The 25324-nt window shown below is 34.8% G+C and overlaps 3 protein-coding genes across 3 annotated transcripts; all 3 read right to left on the minus strand.

The window, feature by feature from the left end:
- Positions 2358-4642, minus strand: LOC109327217 (probable gamma-secretase subunit PEN-2). The gene is made up of 2 exons (XM_019560289.1): positions 4308-4642; positions 2358-2650 (listed from the first exon to the last, which is right to left on the minus strand). Exons 1-2 carry the CDS (start codon positions 4549-4551, stop codon positions 2490-2492), a joined length of 405 nt encoding a protein of 134 aa, XP_019415834.1. The 5' UTR covers positions 4552-4642; the 3' UTR covers positions 2358-2489.
- On the minus strand, positions 5523-10197 carry LOC109327216 (GDP-mannose transporter GONST1). The gene is made up of 8 exons (XM_019560288.1): positions 9620-10197; positions 8928-9067; positions 8342-8471; positions 7955-8053; positions 7176-7330; positions 6756-6872; positions 6087-6184; positions 5523-5961 (listed from the first exon to the last, which is right to left on the minus strand). Exons 1-8 carry the CDS (start codon positions 9845-9847, stop codon positions 5903-5905), a joined length of 1026 nt encoding a protein of 341 aa, XP_019415833.1. The 5' UTR covers positions 9848-10197; the 3' UTR covers positions 5523-5902.
- LOC109326086 (ABC transporter I family member 10, chloroplastic) lies at positions 12674-21001 on the minus strand. The gene is made up of 6 exons (XM_019558743.1): positions 20832-21001; positions 20528-20705; positions 20347-20433; positions 19464-19589; positions 19261-19383; positions 12674-12988 (listed from the first exon to the last, which is right to left on the minus strand). The coding sequence occupies exons 1-6, from the start codon at positions 20915-20917 to the stop codon at positions 12779-12781; spliced, it is 810 nt and encodes a 269-aa protein (XP_019414288.1). The 5' UTR covers positions 20918-21001; the 3' UTR covers positions 12674-12778.

A 25324-nucleotide genomic window follows, 5' to 3' on the forward strand; every position in this document is an offset into this window, starting at 1 on the left:
GAATTGGAAATTAAAATTTTCGGAAATCATTATTTTCGTCCTTATTTTAATTATTTTTTCTTCAACTTTCATAAGGGTTTTTTTGTCAACGTTCCTGAAATTAAAAATTGGCGACATCATTAACTTCTCTATATGGAATTTGTTTTTAAATTATGTTTATCAATAATATAATTTGTGACACGGTTTGTGGGACATATGCTGTCCAAAGTTTTTGGTTCAATTGGAGTGATGACATTATTTTCACATGACAAAGTTTGTATAAAATTGCAAGTGTTTCATGTTATATATATAGTTGGTTAATGCTAGGTTGATGTGGAGAAGCAATGCATAATATCGTGTAAGGTACAAAATAGCAAGGGTCGCTTCATCTATGCACGGATGTAATGTAAACGGGTTCTTGTATTTGCTTCAACGAGTGCTGGCCAAAAAAACTAGTTCATCCGCCTAGGATTCAAATTAGAACTTAGAAATAAACAATTGCATGTAAATCAATAGAAATAGTAGACAAATTATTAGGAGGGTGAACAATTTTATCTACTTAAAATAAACTAAGTGAGTTGGGGAAAAGGGCAAGGGAACTAAATGCTTCAAAAGATAGATTTTATAAGATTGGACATTTCATGTGTCACTCCTTGTAATTAGTTATAAAAATATTTAATTATTAAAATTTTAATTTAAATATATTTTTCAACCAAATATAACCAGTGACACACTTTTGTGAGACATGAGATGCGATTCCCATAAAATTTTCCTATTGTTATAGGACTACATCAAAAAGAAACATTAAGCTCTTATATGTTTACAGAGCATATCCAAAAATTGGTGTCACAATGCATTCTTTTTGCAAGTGATATTGTCTCACTTGGAGACTTGAGATAGATATTAATTGGGAAATAGAGAGGTGGAAACAAAATTTAGAAGCACATGACTTTTGCTTCTAAAGTAAGATGAAGTAAATAAAGTATAAGTTTAGTAAGAGGTTAAATCCTTTCGTAGAGGTACAAATTGGAGATCATATATCACTAGTCAACAAGTCACTAATTTGAAGTGTCTCAGATCATCATATAACACAAGGGGGAGCTTGACAGAGATGTAAACCATATGATTCAAGCGATATAGATGAGATGTGATTCAAGCGATATAGATATCACTCAAACTTAAGAGGAAGTTTAGCCGAAGAACTATTAGACTCGCATGTTATATGAGAATGAATGTTGGGTAATAAAATATTAATAAGCATATAAACTTTATGTAGTTGAAGTAAGAATGTTACGATTGATCATTGAACACAAGATAGAATTAGAAATATATGTAGCGGAGAGAAAGTTTGTCTTGAACACTTTTGTCCTACAACAATAAGTATTTCCCATTTAATTCAAAACTTCAAGATTCATATAGTATATCCTTTGCTAACTTCCTAATCCCTTTGGTTATTTTCTCGCACAAATTGTTAGGACTTTGTTGTGACTCCCAACACTCTTCCTTCAAAACACTTCATTGTAGCCCCGATGTTCTTTTCCCTTCATTTTTCATCATTTGATTCTTGGAAGCCTATCTTGGTTTTTTCTCTTAACTCTTCTCTTGATTCTTACATTCATAACAAAAAACTCTTTGGATAGTAAAATTCTCTCCATGTATAACTTTGCCTATAAGCAAAGAAAGTGAACAAGTGGTAGGAACTTAATGCAACAATATTGAAAGAAAAGTGAGAATTATTAATTATTAATAATTAATCCAGAAATTAAAGTAAACGTGTATGAGAATTATGAATAGCATAGGTACTGAGAAGGACCTAAACCTTCCCACTCAAAAATTTCCTTGCAAAACCAAATGCCCATACCCTTTCTCATCCTACCATATTGAAGACCTACTAACGACCTGTTACGTGGACAGGTGTTCACAATTACAATCCTCGTGCATATTCAAATCCTTATTGAAATGGAGTTTATACCTTATTGACATTTTACTAATATGCTCTTATTAAAGTTTTTTAATGAGGGTGAGTTTAACACAATGATAAAGTTGTCGTTTAGTGATTATGAAGTCACGAGTTCAAATTCTGGAACCAACCTGTCTCTGCTTGTGTAACAAGGTTGTGTAATCTACCATCCCCAAATCTCACTAAGTGTTAATCTCGTGCACAAGGTGAACCTTCTTTTATTAAAGTTCTGTAATGGTGAATACCTATAAGAAGGATTTGGAAGTAATCTTATAATGACCGTAGAAACTAATTACATGCTGTGCATAATAACATACACAAACAAAAGAAAAAGAAAGAGGTGCAGAGACCATGAACCATTTCCTTCTAAAACACTGCTTTTATCTACCAACTGTGAAAACCCAAAGCATGATACTAATTCATTGGCAGGGTACATAGTCAAATGTATTAGTAATAAACATCAATTCACGAGCAATGAAAGAAGATAAATGGTAATTACAGAATCAAAATATTTTGTGTATCATTGAAAAAGATCAGAGGTGTCATACAACTAGCTCCAGGTTGTTAAGCCTAACCTATCAGCAAGATTGTACATAACCAATTGATCCCAAACAGGCCCAAAGAGGCGTTGGCCTCCGAGTGAAAATGTTAGCGCCCAGGAACAGAGAAGAGTTGTGAACACCGTAAACCCAATTGCTGATCTGACAACATCTGCACACAAAGATGTCCAATAAGTTACATCAGATGGAAAATGGAATGTGGCTATAAACATACTGAAGAAATTCATTGTATTTTAACAACTAAATTCACTAAAAAGTCGCAATAGATTCAACAGTCCAATCATAAAAGCCAAGACTCAGAACACCCACTAGACATGACATGAAGCTATGGCTGCTATGCAGCTTTCTCAATCGGGTGTAATTGTAACCAAATATTAGAACCAAGGCATCAAGCTACTAACTTACCATTTATCGATCTCAGAAAATTTGCCATTTTCCAATGTCCACTGCACACAAGAAATTCTGCCATGCATATCAAATAAGCACGACACAGTGCAAAATTAATTTTTTTTATGTGATCAATATGATAATCGGCCTAGTGCACAAGGATCCCATCTACTAGGATCTGGAGAAGGTAGATATACACAACTTTATCCTCATGAGTGAAGAGGTTGTTTCTAGGATTTGAACTCATGACTTCCAGGTCACAAGGCAAACAACCTTACCGTTGTGTCAAGCTCACTTGAAGATTAGAAATTAGTAAGGGAAAAAGTCAATATATGCTGCACACTTCAAGATTACAACTTTTCTGCAGATACTTAGTTTACCATATTGCAAAAAGATAAAAGAAAAAACTTCTCTGCAAAGAATGATGACAAAAGGGGGTGTGGTATTCTATGATTCTACAAAAAAAAACTGAGGGTATCTGTTCGACAAAAAACTTGTCATTTGCAACTAACTCAATAATGTACATTGTTAACCAACAGGAAAGATATCCCAAAAAAATTAAAAGGTACCTTAGAGTTCACCAGTAAAAGATACATTATTCTATACAGTCAAATTGGTGTATCTATTGCAACCCACATACACCATATGATTTGTCTTAGCATCTAGCACTAATTTCAAGAAAAGAGAAGGTTTTCTCTTCTTCTTTATCACTTTTGTTACTTATTTTTAAAAAAACCTAACATATTTGATAACAGGTCACTAACATTGTCATCAAGGCTGAAAAATATCACAGTTTTTCACACTAACCAACGTGAAAGGCACTCCAACTAAGTTGTTTTTTAGGACTATCCCAATAACTTGGATTGCAAGCAACTTTGCCTTGCCCGAACAAATTAGAGGTAAAACCAACTGAGATTATTATTGAATGATGAAAAGTGTACATACAAATCCAATCAACCGCGTGGCTTGTATAGAACAACAGAAGTAATTAACAAAAAATCTTTGATTATTTTGAAAATATTCACATTTTTACTATATCACCCCAATATACAAACTACTTCTGCACTTCATTTTTATGCAGTTTACTAATAAAAAATTATTATTTTCAAATATCTCGACAACAGGTTATAGCTTAGTGACCATAAGATCACGTATTCAAATCCTGGAAACAATATTACATCTATCCTCCCAGACTAGCCTCGTACACCGGACTGTCCTTTTTTTTTTTTATCTCAAACAAAACAAATGATCTTAAAATAGCATTTTCAGCAAACATATCCAAACAAAAGAAAAACTAATTCTATTGTATAGTCGATTATAACAATAATAAGTGTTCATAATAACAATGAATTTACGAACAGAATCATTTCCATAAGCAATTACCAAAATCAACAGAAATTACTATAGGAATAGAGAAATACATGGGCGAATGCGCGAGAAAGAGTGTGGGTGGCGAAGAACGGGCCAAAAGTAGAAGCAATTGACGGCCCAAAGAAGAGGGAGAAGTGCGAATCCGAAGTTGTAGAAATTGCGAGCATAGCTCACTGAATCTTCCTCCGTCAGCCCTAGTGGCCCGTCGATCGATGGCCAAACGGGCACCGATGATGAAAGTGGATTCCGAAGAGGATTAGGGTTAGGGTTTAGATTGTCAATGTTGTGTTCCATAGCTACGATTAAGTCCTTCAATTTTGGAAAGTTTTGCAATGAGTGTGTTAGGAAGTAGCAGGTTGCTACTCCGGGATTGCCAATGATTCAAAGCTTAAAGCCAAAACTACCAACTTCTTTGCTCTATCTTAATATTATTATTATTATTTTATTTTTAATTTGGTCGTATAATATTTTGTTGATTTCTTTTTACTTTAATGAGAAGTGATCACATTCTGATATAAAAATTATTCAACCAACTAACTTATCTAGTTGTGTGAGGTCTCACTCAATTTTAAGGTAAAAAACTCTAATGTTTAATTCTTAATACTTGTTGGAAAGGAAGGTTGCACAATAAAAATATATTAATTTCTTACAGCTTGAAATATTGTTGATTATAAAAATGATTGATCCAAAGAAATGAAACTTTGTCTAAACCATAATTTGTTGAATTGTTTTAGGTTGAGTTTCCAACTAAAACATAAATAATTTACATAGTAAAATCACATTTTTTTTTACTTAAATGTATGTTTTTATTGTATAACATTGGTTATCCTTTTGTTTTTCTTTCATCAATAGAGCAATTCATCTTACTATATTTTTTGCTATATAAAAAATGTAATATCCCAACAACTACCATTTATTTTAAAACCAAATGAAACCAAACCACAAATAAATATACATATCAAATTGAATTTTGTACTTTAATTCATCCAAATCAAACTACAACGATTTTTATCTTTGGATCGAATGACTTTTGTGTCTAAACCAATCCAAAGTGAAATGTGAATACCCCTACCACCAATAAGATTTTTTCTCTCATAATTTTAGTAGGATTATGATGATGGTGAAATAAATGCTAGCAAAGTTCTTCAGCGAGATCATATAGGGCTAATGCCTACTGAGTGTCAAAAGGTTAAGGAGGTTGGTGATATAATGACAGAAGAGCCATCGAACGAAGCCCGATAACAATTAATTAAGACAATGATACTTTTCTAATATAACATAGCATTGCAAAGTTTTTGTTGTTTGATAAATGCACAACATTACAGACTATTATCTACATTTGATATCAACAATTGTTCCAGCAATAATCACTATATAGTCTGAGTTATAAGATATAACTCAGGTGGAATGCATCATTAAGCAATCAGCTCAAGAAACCATGGATCATAACTTGCCTGCTTCAAATTCCTGCATGGACTAGAAGTAATAATGAACCAAATTCCTAGTAGCTCCACAATATTGCGTATTTGAAGGGTAAGTTAACATGGATTGAACTTCACCAAGAAAATCAAATTCAATAGAGGAAAGGTTCCTTCTAGTGCATATTTAATTTCCATGTAGAAACATTATAGGCATTTACTGCTCTTCATGATTGAGGTTTCTCCCGGATTTTGGCTCTCGCAAAAAAAACTCCGGCCAGAAGACCTACAAATTGCACCTCTATCTTCAGTAGTGAAACAAAATGTAATACAGACTTGTGCTAGTGCATCCTATAAAAATGATTATTGATAATGATACCACTTTCAGACCAGTTAATGTAAAAAACTAACCAAAGAAAATGCTAGCTGAGTTCTCCAAACTAGTTGGAACTTTGAAGAGAAAGATGCCAGCAACTGAAAGTGGGATCTTATTCAGCGAACCTACAAGGCTGCAGATAGCAAACTAGTGATTAGATATGTCTAAGAATAAAGGGTGTACCAGTGCATGGGGCTCCCACAAAGTGGGGTATGGGGAGGGTGGATGTACGCAGCCTTAGCTCGCAAGCGAAGGAGGTTGTTTCCAGGATTTGAACTCATGACCTCCAGGTTACGAAGCAAGCGAAAACTGTGACACTTTTCTGATACAGCATGCCATTACAGAGCAAAATCAAGATTTGATAGTAACAATTATTCTATCAATGGTTCCTAACTAGTTTGAGCTATAAGTTATAACTAAGATGAATGCATCATTAAGCAGTCACTCAAAAAAATCAGGGATCAAAGCCTTGTCCTGCCAGCACTAAGCTGTAGAACTCTACACATGTACAGATGCTAATCTGAGACAAACATACAGACGCAGATATGGCAACGTCACGTACTTTTAACCTAGTTCATTTAGGCAAATTTAAAAATATACTGATTCTGAAATTGCTATTATAGTTGAATTTACTGCTTTTTAGGTATCTGAAATCGAGAGAGAAATTAGATTCTTTTGGCAACAATTGGTGTTTCTTATGACACCTGTAAGTTGTAGCCCCTGTTTGATGAAGAAACCACATGGACGTGAAGCTGATCGCTAGACCCAAAAATCCACTGAAAGTTATCACCATCCAGAAGCTCGGCAATCTCAGAAGCGGCCTGTCAATTGGAATACATGATTATATTGTATTTAATAACAATTGCAGAACGGAAACAGAGTGAAATTTTCTTTACTTCTCTTATCAACATAGCATAAACAATTTAAGACATAAAAATCCTTTCTGGAGATTCCAGATATGTGCATTTGTATAAAGAAATACAAACAAAGAGCAAAAAGGTGATGTTATGAAGTCCTGCAGAGCATACATTTTAACCTATGAGATAACATAGTCTTTTCGGTCGGCAACTTCATACAAAGCTAATAGTATTGACTTCATTCACAAAATGTGGGAGGAAACTCACGTTTGTAAGAGATAGTCCACCTCATTGAAAACAATAACCAGGAAAATTCCCAAAGGCAAAGAAAGAGCATTGTTCAACAAGACCATTGAAAACTCATTTAAGTTTCCAGATTTAGTAACTTGCTTTGCCGTATCCATGACCCTTCGCAGAGTCAGCTGCAGTCGTAAAATAAAAACAACTAATTAATCAGCAAACTCAACTAAAAGCTAACAACCAGCACTATTTACATATATAAATAAGAGTATGATATATTTTCATTTTAAATCGAAATCAAACTAAACCTCCCCTTCCACTGTCTAGAATGAAAGAGTGCAAAAGTATTCTATGAATCTAGAAACCCCTCCAAAGGAAGTGAAATATCAAACCAGAATGCATTGAATCTATTCTCACCAGAAATAGGTGAATAATAGTTTGTTTATCTAAAATATAATAATTGAATAAACCGGCATTTACTTACCCAACAGGTAGTTAGTATCATAAATCGCATCATAAATCATAAGATACATGAACAATATATGTGATGTACAATTAAACTAACCAAATTATCAACACGATTGCCTCAAAACTCACGTCACCGATTAAAAGATATACATGCAAAACAGCACAATAAACAAACTTAAAAGGTAGTTTTTTTTAAATAGTTAAGTCTTGCAGCATTGTGTTGAAATTTCATTTGATAAATGTCTGGAGAGTGGTAGAAAGGCAAGGACACTGAAATTAGAAGAGAATGAAACTTATTATATTACTGAAGCAAAAAATCACAAAACAATGATACTCACAGAATATGATGCAGTTAAGAAACAGTTTAGTGTCTGCCAAGCATAGCCAGTTGCATTAAAAGCGAGATCAGTAATCCCTCCAGTTATTGCTGAAATGATCTGCATGAGAAAAGGGAAACTCTTTCAGGATATCTTGTTTAAAAACTGATTATGGTCCATAAAGCAAGGATCCAACTGATGCACAGCTTCAAGATCACAACAGTAAACAGTGACAACGGACAATATATTGACAACAGTAACGGTCGTAGGATGCAAGCGACAAACCGGAACTTGGAAAGGTATAATACTAATATGTAAAATTACTCTACATAAAAATCAGAACTGTTAATAGCCGATACAGGATAACCCACTAATCACAAGATTCATATGTTAAGCTGTTCAACATACCATTAGAAACAGAGCAGTCCATACTTTGCTGTCATGGTGCTTCTTGAACAAGTACATTTCACCAAGGGCGGTTATGACATTAGTAACATTCTTCAGTACTGTCACCATAGCTACATTAATGTATTTCAAACTGCATGCAATACAAATCGTTATAAGCAAAACAATGCAAGCGACAGGGGAAAGAGAAAGAGAGAGTAGAAAACTACACTTTTGTTATTTCAGTCCATAAACTGACATGTTTGATAATTAAAACTTGCACTTTTAGGATTATGAAACTTCTCAAATAAGAATAGTTTTTCTCGGAATATCTGCATAGTGTTTTCATCTCAGGATTACATCAGATAATTTTATAAACATAATCTCTCTGAGTGCATTTCTAAAAAATAATTAGTTATTTTATGTATTTAATTTGACACAGTTCCATGTCTAAGATTAGAAACCAATAAAAAACGACACACAAGACAAGATATTAGCATTTATAGAGATGGAAGATATCCAGCCATGAAGTATTCGAAAAAGATTGATATATTGTAATGAAGGAGAGAAGAAAAGCATTGTAATAGCCACAAAGTTGAAAACTGCATACCTAAACATGCTTGTAATGAGCATTCCAACAAATATAACATTCACAGGCAACCAGACTTTAATCAATATCCATGTCAGTGGTTCAGTTGAAATTAAACCCGAAAGGCTCAATATAGAAACAATAGACACCGAAATCAAATTCTGCAATTCCACACAAATGTCAGAAGCCAGCATGAGCAGCATTTACATCATTACACTCACTAGAAGGTAGCATTTGGCACACTGACAGAAAAGGATAGAACAAAAATTCTGCTCTATTTGGTTAATGTGTTTTAAATTGCAGTTGGGTTTACTTCGTGTTTACCATAATCGTAGACAAATACAGGAAAAAGTGGTTGATGCAGTCGCAATGCATTTTGCCGAAACTTCCAAAACCTCAAAGTAGCCGCAATTGTACTTGTGGACCTCAATTTAAAATCACTTCCACCCTTTTTTGATGGAACCAAAATAATCTATTTTTAACGGCGTACCCTCTTCTACTCAAGTGCATAAAACAAAAAGTACTCATGTTCTGTTATGCACGGAAGGTTCTACAGGCAGATAAAAAAACACATGAATGGGTGAAACAGATTTTAAGGAAACTATACATGTTTTGTTCTATCTTGTTCAGACAATTTTGTCAAATGCTACCAAGTTCTATAGGTAAGGAATAAAACACTTTAAAGAGTTAAACATATTTAAGGAAACAATAACCTGATACAACATCAAGGATATGCCAGCATTAAAATCATAGCTTGAAAGTACAAACTTGTTAACCAATATCATGCTACAAGATGAAAGGCAATATGCAAGTCCAGATAATAAGGCTTGGTTTTGAACTTTAACTACCCTGATACTGCTATTACTTGGAATTTTCTCTCTATTCTTATCCAACTTTCCATTTCCCATGTCAAGTTGTTCATCATTGCTCGAAGGTTTCATTTTTTTCTACGTGAATTCCGGTCTAGCTGTAACAAGAGTGAACTGAATTCACATAGAGTTAAGAAGAATAAAAAAAAGGAGCTTGAAGAGTTTGCACAGTAAGAACAGCTTTTTCAAACTATGAAGATGGGTTAGTAGAATGAAACTAGAGAGAAATGAGAAAAGGTGAAAACTTTTCTCGAACCCATGTGTTTTATTGATCAAAGAGAAGAATCCACCAAGGGGTTGACATAATAGTCATAAAAACCGAGAATCAGATGAAAAAAGATGAGAAATTTCAGAGGATGAATAAGAATGAACCCAGAAAGCCATGAAGAAGAAGTTTAAAACTTGTGTGGATTTATTGTTTGTCCTTGTCCAATTCTCGTTAACTTTGTGTGGATTTATTATATTAAAACACATGGATTATTTAAGTGTAATAAAATATTTCTTTCGTGTACACGTAAGTTATCTCCTATCACAGTGATATTAATTTAGTGGTGTAAAGTTTCAATAGATCTCTAACATGATTCAAATCCAAACATATCTGAAAGCGATACTTATTGAGAGAGCAGCAATATATCTGAAAGATTAGTTTCTTACGCAAAAAGATAAGATACCCTTGAACAAAAAAATAAATTATCTCATCCAAACTACCTCTATTTTTTTAGTTTTCAAAAACAACTACCTATATCATCATTTTCATTACTAAATTAGATAACTTTTTGATGATATATTTTATTTATTACTTTATTTGGTTCCCAATTTCCATGAGTGACGTTACTATAAACTAGACAATCTATCATATATAAACTACAATAAAAACTATTATTTATTAGGTATAATTATATGGATGCTTTGAAGTGATGATATCTATTTGAAAAATAATATTAATTATTATATTATCTATCATTCATCTTTAAGTAGTATTGATTGTTCAATAATAATATAAATTAATAATTTATTAATGGTGTAGAAACGTAGATAGTGACAGAACATTTATATTACACTAAGATTCGTGTCATGCTCAACATGGAAAAACTAAAATACTGATGCGTCTATACATATGACCATTTTCAGTAGACAAATGTAGAATTAAATAAAGTAAGAAATGTATTTTTAATTTATAATTAGAGAATCAGACAGCTTGTTAGGCAATAATTGTTGACTTATTGTACCAATAATTTTCAGATGTAATAATAATAAAAAAATGATGTTCAACTTTTATTTGATGATATTGCCAATGTCCAACGTAGTGAAGAAAAGAAGGGGATACCAGGGTACTTCAGAAAAAAATATTAATTTACTTATTAAATATTAAAAGTTTAATTGTTTATTTCTGATTAAAGAATAAGGTTAGTTGCCACTTGAGAATTGTATGATGTTTGACCCAAAATTTATTTTTTCATGAACCAAGAAAGAATACATCCATTGAAAAATATCAGAAATATAAGTGAAGGATCCAATAACTAGTGGTGCATTTAAATATAACCCAAAATTTCAAATTATTTATAGGATTTAATATGTATTTCCTAACTATTTGACGGCAATAGAATGACAATGTTAATATGTATCTCCTAAATGTTTTGACGGCAATTGAATTCAAATTATTTATAGGATTTAATATGTATCTCATTATTATTATTATTATTATTAACTCAATGATTCAACCAAAACTTCATTGGAGTTATATTCTTATGATGTTGTTGTATATACCTAGTTTGGTATAAGGACAATGTGAGTAGAAGGCTATCTGGTTAGGTAAGAAGTTCAAAGTTTGAGATATGCTTAATGTTTTGTATCAATGAATACTAAGATAGGTGTATAAAACTATACATTGTCGAGTCATCAATGGCAGGCGAGCCTGTTACATCTGATTCTCAGGAAGAGTTCCCGACTAGGATTTCTTCGCCTTCCCATTCTATGGAGAGGAGAAGGCGTTTGAAACATTAGGACACTATTGTGACTTTGTGAGTCTCTTAGGGTATGTTTGCGAGTTAAGTTTTGGAGGGAAATGAAAAGAAATGAAAGGCTTGATAGCCATAAAATACATGCTGAAATGGCTCTAAAGTCTTTTTTCCCCCTTCATTTCCCTCCAAAACTCAATTCACAAACATACTCTGCTGATAGGGTAAAGGGAGACTTCATCTCATAGAGTGTTATGGCAGAGCTATTACTAGAGCTTGAGTCTTGAGGGGACAATGGAGGAGATGGTTAAGGATGTTGCTGCTTTAGATGACCGCATGGAGTTGGTCATGGTCAAGGATAATGAGTTATTGCTAAATATGTATTCCCTAAATTTTACTAATGGAAGACCTTTACGATTTAAGAACCATTTATCATTTTATTTGAAGTTACTATTTTTGGGTTGTGATTGGGGAAGTTACAAATAATTTCAAATTTATCACTTTTTTCCTTTCCTGAGATGATCAAATTTGTCAACTTAAAAGACACTATTCCTCAATTATATTACCTCAATAAAAGTAAATAGTGCATGAATAATAACTTGTATTGAAGTCTCAACCTTTTCAATATTAATATGGAATCTCTACTTGTTTCATTATTTTATTCAGAGAATAAAGTCAATAAACCTTTCCATTTGATAAGTTTCAAGGGATATCCATGAGCTAACAATATACAGATCACCTCCATTATCGGAGAATTCAGTACTGGGTAGTGTAGACCGTTACATGTGGCACATAAAATAATGTTACAAAATTGTCAAACTTCATTCTCCCTCATATTCCAGTACTGAAGGTCCGAGTATCATAAGGTTTCCAACCCCAAATATAAAATTTGAGTAACTCTTCTCCATCATATACAATAGTTAATTACCCTTTCATTTTCAGGGTGCTGCAGTCATTGACAAAACCCCAACCACTCTTCCAATGTTTCAACAATCTAGGTTGCAATGCCTGAGGAGGAATAATTTCAGAAACAAAAGACTTTTGTTTAAGAATTAATTTGTTTAATATAGATGGATTGTTTATCTTCAATGAAACTCCTTATGCTTGCTGCATCTCCATGCATGACAACTTTCCCATCCTCCATGTAGATGGCACCATCTGCATATTCTAGTTCTTCTAAACGATGGGTAACCCATAATGCTGTAACTTCTGTAGAGGTATCCAAAGAGTTCCTAACAGCTTTAAGAACCGCAACCTGAAAACAACAGTACTAACCATCTATAAGAAAATGTTGGTCTTCCACCAAAACTGTCTTACTAGCCAAATAATATGAATAGGGTAAATCATGAATTTGGTCCCTGAAATTAGCATCATCAGTCAATTTAGTCACTGAAATTTACAACAACAAAATATAGTCACTTACTTTAACAACAGTCAGAAAATTTAGTCTGACATTATTGTCTCACTTGGCACGTTACAGAAAATTTAGTCTGACATTATTGTCTCACTTGGCACCTTAAGTGTCGGTGTTAAGAACTTAAACAACAAAACTCACACAAGTAAGACATCAGCAGCAGTATATTTAAGAAGGTAAACTGAGAATAGTGCATTATTTAATGAAAAGATGATGAAAATGTTTACAATAGAAGGTTCTATTGCCACAGAGCAATGCTCCAATAGAGAGCAGTACTCTCTATTCCATTCTTAACAGAATGATCTATTCCCAAAAAAGATACCCCTCCTTCTCCCTTTGCTCTGGCCACCTCAGCATTTTCACATGTCCCCTTATTTGCCCGTCTAGTATAGACTTTCCAAATCTTGGGTCCATTTTCCTCATGTGTCAATCTGCTCTGGATCTGTGAATTGTGAATTCGTCTTCCCATGTTACATCTTCAGGAGTTTTTCCAACCCAATGGATTAACCACTGGGTCACCTTTTCTCCCTTTTGAATCACTTTTCGTGTAGCAAGGACTGTTGTCGGTTCTAGTAAATCTGCACAATCTCCTTCCAACCCTTTAGGCAGTTCCTCTTGAACCTTGTAGCTGCCGACAACTTTCTTAAGAAGTGATACATGAAACATCGGATGTATTTTAGACTCATGAGGCAGATTCAACTTATACTGCCCCAGTCCGTTCTATTATTTCAAAAGGGCCATAAAATCAAGCAGAGAGTTTGGGGTTGATTCTGGTCGTGACTGAATGTTGTCTATGGGTCGTAACTTCAGAAAAACCCACTCCCCAACCACAAAACTCGTCTCGGTTCTTTTTTTATCTGAATACTCCTTCATTTGATTTTGAGTTCAACTAAGGTGATACTTTAGCTGCCTCAAAGCTTCATCCCTATCCATTAATTCTCTTTGAATAGTCTCAACTTTCACATCCCCATGTTGCACCTTAATCAAAGAAGGTGGTTTACGCCCATACACTACTTCAAAAGGAGTGCATCCAATTGACCCGTGATATGTGGTGTTGTACCAGAATTCTGCCCAGTATAAACACAACACCCACCCCTTTGGTTGATCTGCTATAAAGCAACGTAAGAAAGTTTCTAAACATCTGTTGATGACCTCCGTTTGCCCATCAGTTTGTGGATGATAAGTAGCGCTCATCTTCAGTTGAGTGCCCTGCATTCTGAAAAGTTCTTTCCACAAATTACTCACGAAAATTGGGTCTCTATCACTTAATATGGATGCTGGAAATCCGTGTAACCGCACAATTTCCTTGATGAATGTGTCTGCAACAACTCTAGTTGTATACGGGTGCTTCAATGGAATAAAATGGTTGTACTTGGACAGCCTATCAACCACCACAAAAATAGCTTCGTATCCTTTAGACTTAGGCAACCCAGTGATGAAGTCCATGGACACCTCGTCCCATATTTTCTCAGGGATGGGGAGTGGCTACAGTAGCCCCCAGGAGTTGTAGTCACATATTTCTGCCTTTGACAAACATCACATTTTCTGACAAACCGCTGAACATCCCCTTTCATGCCTATCCAATATAGATTTGCTGCCAACCTTCGGTAGGTACGATAGAATCCCGAATGGCCTCCCTATGGGGCTGTGTGGTATTCTTTTAGCAAGGTTGGGATCCACGTTTAATGTCTTGACACTACCAATCTGCCTCCATACAATAATACTCCATTTCCCCACGAATATCTCGGTTTGGTAAGGTTTCCCTCCTACAAATCTGCCACAATTTTCTGCAGAACCTCATCACTGTTGGTTTCCTCGAGAATAGCCTTGCTATCCACCCAAATGGGATAAGAGACCATAGATTGTAACGTGATCTACTCATCTCTCCGAGAAAGTGCATTTGCCCCTCTATTCTCTTGGCCTGGTTTGTAAAGGATGTTGAAGCTATATCCCAAAAGTTTGGCTGCCCAATTTTGTTGATTTACGGTGTTGATTTTCTGCATCAAAAGCTCTCTGAAACTCTTTTGATCTGTACATACCGTGAATTTTCTGCCTAACAAGTAGGGTCTCCAGTGTTGTATGGCCAAAGCCACTGCCATCAATTCCTTTTCATATGCAGATTTTGTCAAGTTCCTTTCACCCAATGCTTTACTGAAATAAGCAACGGGTCTGCCCTGTTGAGTTAGAATAGCCCCAATGCCATGTCCGGAAGCATCACATTCTATGGTGAACTCTCTGACCAAATTCGGTAATGCTAGAACCGATGATGTGGTCATCCTCTGTTTGAGTTCCTCAAAAGCTGCGTGAGCTTTAGCATTCCAAACAAAACCTTCCTTCTTGGTGAGATCTGTTAGAGGCCTTGCAACTTTCCCATAATCCTTCATAAATTTTCGATAGTATCCCGTGAAGCCCAGAAAACCTCTTATGCCTGTTACATTCTTAGGAATAGGTCACTGCAATACACCTGAAACCTTCTTCAGGTCCATAGCCACTCCTTCATGTGAAACAATGTGACCGAGGTATGTTATTGACCTTTGGGCAAATTGGCACTTCTTCCTGTTGGCGACTAGTTTCTGTCGCTGCAAGCCTGCAATACCTGTAACACCTCGGATAAATGATGTAGATGTGAATCCCAATCATGGTTGTAAACCAAAATGTCGTCAAAGAACACCAACACCCATTTCCGTAGCATTGGCCGAAAAACTTCATTCATCAATGATTGGAATGTAGCAGGAGCATTCATGAGTCCAAAAGGCATTAGCTTGTATTTGTAATGTCCATCATGAGTTCTAAATGCAGTTTTTTCCACATCTTCCACCTTCACACGAACCTGATGATAACCAGATTTCAGATTCAGTTTTGAAAAGAACCGAGCTTCATGAACTTCATCCAATAGTTCGTCGATTACCGGAATGGGGAATTTATCGGGGATGGTGATTTTGTTTAATGCACAATAGTCCACACACAAACGCCATGAACTGTCTTTCTTCTTCACTAAAATCACAGGGCTGGAATAAGCATTCTGGCTGTTCCTGATAATTCCCGAAGTCAACATCTCATTAATCTATCTTTCTATTTCATCTTTATGATGATGAGGGTAACGATAGGGTCGAACATTTATCGGTCCTTCTCTAGGTAGAAGGTTGATGGAATGTTCCCTTGTTCTCGTCGGTGACATTCCGTTAGGTTCTTGAAAAACCTTGTGAGACTTTTCCAACAATTCCTTTAATGCGAATTGCTGTTCCGGCGTAATCCCTTCATCCTTGTCATTGTTGCCCTCCCTGGATCCCACCTCCGTGGACATGTTTAAACTTGCCAACCATTTATTTGACTGCACTAACAGGTTCTGCAAGGCTCCATTTCCCCCCAAATCGTAATCCTTCCCAGCAAGGTTGATTTGTGCCCCGTGCCAAGTAAATCCCATTTTTTGTTGCTTCCAATCCACCACCATTTCGCCTAAACTGGACAGCCATGAAATTCCCAGGACCATGTCAATTTCTTCTAAATCAAACAAATAAGTATCTATAAGAAACTTCACATCATTCAATCCAACCTTCATCCCTCTACACACCCCCGCTGTTTCCACCTTATGGCCATCACCCAACCAGATTTTTATACTTCGTGTCTTCTCACTACTCCACCCCATCGACTCTACCAACGTCTTAGATAGGAAATTATGAGTAGTGCCACTGTCTACTAGAATCAACAATGGCACACCCTGGATCATCCCCTTCAATTTCAGGGTGCCTGGGGATTTTCCTTATTACTCCCCAAACCCCCTACTCTCAAGATAGTAGCATTCCCCACCAACCTCTTCATCCTCCAATTGTTCTTCGCCCACTTCCTCCTCCTCTTCTATTAATTTGTCCAACACCATGATGCGAAGTTGCTTATCGGGACATTTATGAAGAGGATGGTAAGATCCTCCACATTTGTAGCAGAGATCCTTTTGTTTTCTTTCCATAAGAGTTTGGTAACTCAAATGCTTAGTGCCCATCTTTAGGGCCAAAAAAATTTCTTTCATTTACCCACTGCCACTGTTTACATTTTTTCATGGACCATGGGTCTGTATCCGACTCGCCTTTGCTCCGTTCACCATCACCCATTCCGTGTTCATTTTGTTCTGATGTGAATTTGGACTTGGGCCTGAGAATTGACCCGTTTGAAAACCCAATCCAAAACGAGTATCACCCCTACAGTTTGGATTAAAGCCCGAATTTCTTCCTTGTACCTCCTTTTCTACTGCCCTGGTTACGTTCATGAGACGTGCCCGAGAAATGGGTCCCAATGCCTTCAAGCTTCTGATTTTTGCACAAATTTCATCCTTCAACCCATGCAAAAATAACCAAAAAATTGGTCATCTGATAATTTTCTCACCTGTGACGTTAGTCGCTCAAAATCCTGGATATATTCCTCCACACTACTATGTTGTCGGAGTGCCGTGAGCTGTTCATACACACTCCCTTCTCCGAATCCTCCATATCTATCTATGAGCTCCATTTTCAACTGTTCCCAGGTGAGTTCATCCTCCCCATTCAACAAAGAATTGAAAAAATGTATAGTTGATCCCTCCATACAAAGTTGAGCAAAACTAACTCGAACCTCTTCGTGAGTATCTTGTACCCTGAAATAAACTTCAGCTCGTGAGATCCACCCCGCTGGGTATTCTCCGTTGAACATTGACAGCTCCACCTTCTTGACAGATTGTCGGAAATCATTGAGAGCATCGCCTTGTAAATGTCTCATTCCCGTGCTGGACCCGTTTCTTCCGGTTGGTGATTTCAAGTTTCTCTCCTTCTCAGGTGTCGATTTCACTACGTTAGGGAGTACTTCTTCCTTCTCTGGTTCTTTCACATTTTGGCTCAGGTATTGCTCCTTCTCCAGATTCCTCATCAACAGAACCACCAGGTTGTTTTGATTTTCCTCTGTCCTTTCTTTCATTTCCATCGTAATTTTGATGCTGATCAATTCGTTTTCCATCAGAGCGACCTTTGCTTCCATTTCTCCAGGTTGGGTCGTCTTCTTCTTCGGTGGCATTCAACGTCTGTAGATCCTTTTGTCGTCGGTCCTTACGTCAGCAGATCCGGCAGGTCGGACCAGTTTGTTAAGAACTTTAACCGCAAAACTCACAAAAGTAAGACAACAACAGTATGTTTAAGAAGGTAAACTGGGAATAGTGTATTATTTAATGGAAAGATGATGAAAACGCTTACAATAGAAGGTTCTATTGCCACAGAGCAAAACTCCTAATAGAGAGTAGTACTCTCTATTCTATTCTTAACAGAATGATCTATTCCCAAAAAATATACCCCTCCTTCTCTCTCTTGCCTATAAGTAATAGAAAAGTGTGCACTCAATTACCCCCTCATATTTTGTCCCTTTGCTCTTGCCACCTCAGCATTTTCACATGTCCCCTTCTTTGCCCGTCTAGTATAGACTTTCCAAATCTTGGGCCCATTTTCCTCATATGCCAATCTGTTCTGGATGTTAGCTGAGCCCCCCTCTGTATTTGCAGTTCTAACAGTCGGCTTCGCACCTTCCTAACAAACTAGGGTTGAAACAATCATTTAACCATTGAAAATTAATAATTCAAAGCTAAATGTTGCAGCTTTGTAATTATCAAATTAAACCATTGGACCAAATTCCAGGGATCAAATTGACAGAACACACCAAATTTCAATTTTTGGGACTAAATTAACCGATGGTTTCAGAGTCAGGGGTAATTTGATTTTTTGTAATGTCAAAGATCACCGTGATGCCAATTTTAAAGGAACAAGTTAATCGTTTACTCAATATGAATAGACTGAATAGTAGGCACTAAAAGTAAGCCCACATTTTAATTGAACAGCAAGTTTAGAATATGAAGGGGCAGATATTTAGATGAAGTTGTAACAAAGCTAAAAAAAGACACTGCCTCACTGGCATTATTCTCTGTCATGTGCATAAGATAAAAGGCCTATTACAAGAAAATTATATAAATAAAGAATGACTGCCAATAGTATCTTGTAAATGGTAGGTATAGGGTCCTTTCCTACCATTTCAAGATTTCAATGTTTATTATTTTTCAGCAAACATGATACCATAAAGCATACATCATCAAATTCATATATCACCTGATCAGTTTCATCTAAGAATGTTGTCAGCTCATCCAACAATAGAACTTTACATGCTTCTGCTAGAGCACCAGCAATGGCTACCCTCTGTTTCTGACCACCACTCAAAGTTTGGACAGATCTCTGAATATTGCAACAAAGGGTAAAATCATTATTGTATGATTTATACAATTGTTTTAAAGGTTGTGGACTTATAATAATACCTTCATGTAGTCAGAAAGGCCTACAGCATTCAAAGCGTTTGACACCCGAGATATGACTTCATCATTAGTCAGATTGAACTTACCAAGACCAAATGCAACATCGGAATCTACTGTAGGCATCACCACCTGCAACATGTGTAATGTTTCACACTTGACAGACTTCTTATACACATTCATGTTGTGAAATTTAAGTGAATCTATTTACATATTTTGTGAACAGAATTCTTTTTACTGCAACAATTGCAGCTTAACTGCAAACATTAAGATCATATTGAAATGGAGAATATTTTTAAGTATGTTTCAGTAAGCATATGAAACCAAATGATCCAAACTTTTAGAGTTTAAAGAATAAATAAATCAAACAAATTCACCATGCTTTGTCATAAAGGAAATTTTAGAAAAAATATGGAGATATGCACCTATGAAGCACATATACTTCAATATTCTTCACGTATCTAATATTGATACTCTCCGAGTTGATGATACTTCATCGATAAGTATCTATATAGTATCGAAATTAAATTTTTTAGAAAGTAAATAATTATAAGTCCAATACTTTCCGGATACTCTCCTGTACTCTTAAAATGTGTTTCGATGCCTCTCCAGACACCCAAACTTGAAGTTCCTTACTCATAAGTTTGTAACACGGATCTCAATTTAATGAGATTCCCCCATCTCTAAATTATAAAATTTGTACAAACTCAAAAATAAACTTTTGCTTATATTTTCATTCTCATGGAAGACAGTAAAATGATTTTCCTCTTCAAATTCAGAACTTAACATTTTTTTTCTTAACTCAAACACCGCCAAACTCACAATTAGAAGAAAAAAAATTAGCAATGAACTAACTATCAAGAAGTTTGAGATAAAGAAAGAAAAAAACCTGATGATCTGGATTTTGGAAAACAAAACTTTTAGGCTTATTCACAAACACTGTTCCTGAAGTTGGATTCAAAAGACCAGCCAAAATCTGCACAATTAGACTCAAGGGGTTATATAACAACATATTATTATAAAACAAAAACTATTTTTTTATAGCAGTGGTTTCCATAGATGGTAAATACTTTCAAGAGGGTAGATTTTCCACACCCATTGGGACCAAGAAGCATCCAGAACTGCCCAGAAGGAATTCGAAGCGAACAATCCTTAAGAATTGGCACTGGCACAGCGTTTGCTTGGTTAGTGGTGAATGAGAAATTGAGGTTACAACCTTCAATTGCAATATTCTCTGCTCTGCTGCACCTGAAAATTCAAACCGACAAGCATATTTTAATAGACTGCAGGTTAGAGTATAAAGTGTTTGAGAAAATGCCCAGCTGAAAAGGGAAAACAATATATCATGAATTGCGAATGATAAGTGAAGTGAACCTGACAGTGGTGGTGGTGGTGGGAGCCGTAGAGTAGAGAGGAGCAACCAGAAGATTAGAGCAGCGAGTGAGAGAAGGGATATTCATATTTCAGATCAATTTATCTCTTCTTTCTCATTTCCTATGAAGCACCGTCACACTCAGAAATGGTGGTAGTACCCAAAAAAAAACACTCAGAAATGGATAATTTCCAAAACTCTGGATATTGTAATTTATACCCATCAATATATCTCTTATATATAAAAATTTATATATAACTAGTATATTATTTATTTATATTATTTCAACCAATAATAATAAAATAATAATGTTAAATAATATATTGATAGTGTAAAAATATATATTGAACGTATATATTTTTGTTTATCATTAATATCAAATTTTGTCTTAGTTTTTTAAATAAAGTTTTGGTACATATTGTTTTTGTCAATAGTGTGTTTTTAGTCCTCTAATTTCTGCTATTAACTTTAATATCTAAACTTGTTTCATTATGCAAAAATCATGATAGTACATTTTCATCCGTTCCCTAATGCTCGCCATGTTTTACAACATGCATAGCAATTTTAGCGTATGTGGCACCATATTTTATTTATTATGTATAAATCTTTATATTGATAGTACATATATATTATATTCTAAAAATAATAGACATACATGCTTGATATTGTACTAATTTTGCTACATATGTATATTATATTATTTATAATACCAAACATAGAAAATAAATATCAATATTTAGATGAGAAAAAATGACAACTATATATTGTCACTACATTATTCACTGTTGATACCTATACAAAAAACATAACTTTCCACGTCATATAGTTTATATCTTTACAATAAAAATCACAAAACAACATATAAACTATTTTTATTTGAGAAAAAATGTATATATTATTAGTATAAGGTTTTTACACTGTGATTGTATCATTCATCATTCGTTTTTAATTATCATTGACTTTTCAAAAAAGTAATTTAATTAAACAGTAAATAATATACTCACTATACATAAATTTTTACACTATCAATGCATAAATATTACGATCTTTTTATTATGGCCAAAATCTTTCTCGTGCTATTCATCATCATCAGTGAACACGATAGTATCTAGTAGTTGAGGTTCATCATGCTAGCTTATTCAAAATCAAGTGATTCAAATTTATTAGATGTTTCATTCCACATTTTAATACAATCTTTATTAAAACTTTTTACCTTTTAAAATGTTTTCATAGAAAGAAATTAAAAAGTTGAGACGCTTGTTTAGAGGTATCCAAGTCAGTTTTAGTCTTTATTCACTTGTTTAGAGGTCTCCAAATCAATTTTAGTCTTTACTAAAACTTTTTATCTTTTTAAAATGTTTCTTGAAAGAAAAATTAAAATAATCGACACAATTGTGTAGAGGTGTTCAAGTCAATTTTGATTTTTGGCTAGATGTCAACTACATTCTGTAGTCGATAAACATTAATTTCTAATTGGACATTTTTTATGAGATGTTCAACATGTATTGAGTGTAAGAGAATTGTAAGATATAGAAACACCTCTATAGAAAAGAAGCGTCAATACTTCATATTTCATTTCTAAGTGCATTAGGAAGTTTTATACTTCTCTAGATGTTTTATGCTCACATATTTATTTTCAGTCAGAAGAATATTGTTGTTAAGGTTGTTCTTAATAAATTAATAAGAACAGTTTTTTATTGTGTCATCATATTTTTTGACTTTTGTTTTTAAATAAAAATAATTATTGGTTGTTTTTTGCCAATAGAAAGTGAGAAGAGAGGTAGATGTTGTGGGAAATGTTAAAATAGAAAAGTAATTCCAAAGTTAGTTAGGTAGTTACTAGACTTACTATTTGTAGAAGTTAGTTTGGTTGAAAGTAGTTAGTCTTTCACTATAAATAGAAAGACTTCGTAATTCAAAGTATTCATTCAATAACACATAAGGAATTCAGTTTACACATTACACACTCAAATTCTCTCTTTTATCCACTTCATCACTGTCATTCTGCTCTAACGAAACTGGTATCAAGAGCTTTAGTTGTTTCTAAAAAATGGGTCCAACTAATGGTAGTTTCACTGCAAACCTCCACATTCTCGATGACAAGAACTAGAACAAGTGGAGTGCCTACATGAAGGTGATATTTCCATATCAAGAAGTTCGAGAAGTGGTTGAAGAAGGTTATCCTAAACTCGCAGAGGGTGCCACAGATGCACTAAGGGCTATGCACAGAGGGGGGAAAAAAGACAACAATGTCATGTTCTTTCTTCATCAATAAATCGACAATGCGCATTTTGAGAAGATTGGTTGCTAGACTTACTATTTGTAGAAGTTAGTTTGGTTGAAAGTAGTTAGTCTTTCACTATAAATAGAAAGGCTTCGTAATTCAAAGTATTCATTCAATAACACATAAGGAATTCAGTTTACACATTACACACTCAAATTCCCTCTTTCATCCACTTCATCACTGTCATTCTTCTCTAACAAAACTGGTATCAAGAGTTTTAGTTGTTTCTAAAAAATGGGTCCAACTAATGGTAGTTTCCCTGCAAACCTCCACATTCTCGATGGCAAGAACTAGAACAAGTGGAGTGCCTAGATGAAGGTGATATTTCCATATTAAGAAGTTCGAGAAGTGGTTGAAGAAGGTTATCCTAAACTCGCAGAGGGTGCCACAGATGCACTAAGGGCTATGCACAGAGGGGGGGAAAGACAACAACGCCATGTTCTTTCTTCATCAATAAATCGACAATGCGCATTTTGAGAAGATTGCATCGATGGCAATCTCACATGAGGCATGACAGATTCTTGAGAAATGTAATGAAGGTGCAAATCAGCTGAAGAATGTTTATTTACAAACTATAAGGCGTCAATACGAGCTGATGCAGATAGAGATTAATGAGAAGTATAAACACCCAATTTTGACCGAGGATAATTTAATTGATAAGAAAAATCATTTTTGAAGTGAGAGTAAAGCGGAAAAAAATTTAAAAAGGAATTGGGTCCTTTTAGCTCAACCAGATTAGGGTTTCCAACCCTAATCTTTCCCCCCTTATAAAATCCAAACTTGCCAACTAAGGGGAGAATCGTTTTTTTAGCACCCAAAGAGAAATTCAAAAAAGGAGAGGCAAAGTTCATAATTCAAAGAGAGGAATAGATTAGTAAAAGGCAAAACAAAACAACATACCATCACCTTGTACCATCATCCTTATTCACTCTAAGTCATTACTAGGTTCATCTCTTCTTCCCTCATTTGTTTTCCTCTTTATACATATGTAAGCCATTCTCTATTATTAGAGTTTCTCTTTTTTATGTTTGTTGTATTGTTTTTGTTCCGAGAAATAAAGGTCACGACCAGAAACGGTCCACGACCCGCTGAAGAGATCCTGCGGAAAGGGGCAGCCCAACCACCGTGGTTGATTTCGACCACCGCGTGAAGTGGTGGCTGAATGATGTTGGCTTTTAGACGCGCGTCCATGGGCTTGGTGGCCCCACCATTGTGGCTGGTGGTTTTCTAGTTGCCGGTGGCAGCCCTAACAGCCCAAAAAAAGGGGTTGCCTCATATGACAACCCCAAAACCCTAACCCACAAATTGATTTAATTTCAACCTAACCCCAAATTGATTTAATTTCAACCTAATCCCAATTTAATTTTAAAACCTAATTCCTAAATTAATTAAACCATAAACCCCAAATCAATTTCACTCTAAAATTCTCAAATTGATTCCAAAACCCTAACCCTAAATCCCCAATTTCAATTCCTAATTCCTTAGTTCACTTATTAGTTTGTTTTTTTAGTTTTCTGTTTTATTTTTGTTTATTTATTTTTTTTATTTTCGTTTTTTATTCAGTTTTTTTGTTTTCGTTTTTTTATTTTTTTTATTTTCGTTTTTTATCAAATTGTTTTTTTATTTTGTTTATCTATCTATTTTATTTAGGTTTCTCTCTTTCATAAATCAATACTAATGTTTATGTACGTGGAAATACAATATGAAGTTTTTTTCTAAATAAATCAATGAAAGGTAATGCACTATGAGATTTGTGCCCTGTCGCGTTACCTTAAATTGATATTTTTTAAAATAAATCAATTAGGGATAGCGTACTATGGGACTAGTGTCCTGTCGTGTTACCTTAAATTGGCATTTCAAAAATAAGTTAATTAAATCAATGAGAGGTAGTACATTATGGGACTAGTGTCATGTCGCGTTACCTTAAATTAACATTTTCAATAATAAGTTAATTAAATCAATGAGAGATAGTACACTATGGGACTAGTGCCCTGTCGTGTTACCTTGAATTGACATTTTCAATAATAACTTAATAAATCAATAAGGGGTAATGCACTATGGGACTAGTGCCCTGTCGTGTTACCCCAAATTGACATCTTAAAAAAAATTAATAAATGGTAGTGCACTATGGGACTTGTGCTATATCGCGTTACTCTACATTGACACTTTTCAAAATAACTTAATCAAATCAATGAGCGGTAGTATGCACTA

The sequence above is a fragment of the Lupinus angustifolius genome, chromosome LG14 (genome assembly GCF_001865875.1).
Source record: "Lupinus angustifolius cultivar Tanjil chromosome LG14, LupAngTanjil_v1.0, whole genome shotgun sequence".
NCBI lineage: Eukaryota > Viridiplantae > Streptophyta > Magnoliopsida > Fabales > Fabaceae > Lupinus > Lupinus angustifolius.

Bases quoted from the DNA above. Each gene is read 5' to 3' on its own strand.
- LOC109327217 (XM_019560289.1), bottom strand. From the start codon at position 4,551: ATGGAACACAACATTGACAATCTAAACCCTAACCCTAATCCTCTTCGG. The intron at 2,651-4,307 runs GTATTTCTCTAT...CTTTGTGTGCAG, and splicing joins TTTCTCGCGCATTCGCCCAT to ATGTTGTCAGATCAGCAATT.
- LOC109327216 (XM_019560288.1), bottom strand. From the start codon at position 9,847: ATGAAACCTTCGAGCAATGATGAACAACTTGACATGGGAAATGGAAAG. The intron at 9,068-9,619 runs GTTATTGTTTCC...GTGGAATTGCAG, and splicing joins TATCCTTGATGTTGTATCAG to AATTTGATTTCGGTGTCTAT. The intron at 6,185-6,755 runs GTGTCATAAGAA...TGCTATCTGCAG, and splicing joins ACAGGGGCTACAACTTACAG to CCTTGTAGGTTCGCTGAATA.
- LOC109326086 (XM_019558743.1), bottom strand. From the start codon at position 20,917: ATGAATATCCCTTCTCTCACTCGCTGCTCTAATCTTCTGGTTGCTCCT. The intron at 19,590-20,346 runs GTTTTTTTCTTT...CACATGTTGCAG, and splicing joins TCCAAAATCCAGATCATCAG to GTGGTGATGCCTACAGTAGA. The intron at 12,989-19,260 runs GTGATATATGAA...TGTTGTTTTCAG, and splicing joins TCTTAGATGAAACTGATCAG to GTTGCGGTTCTTAAAGCTGT.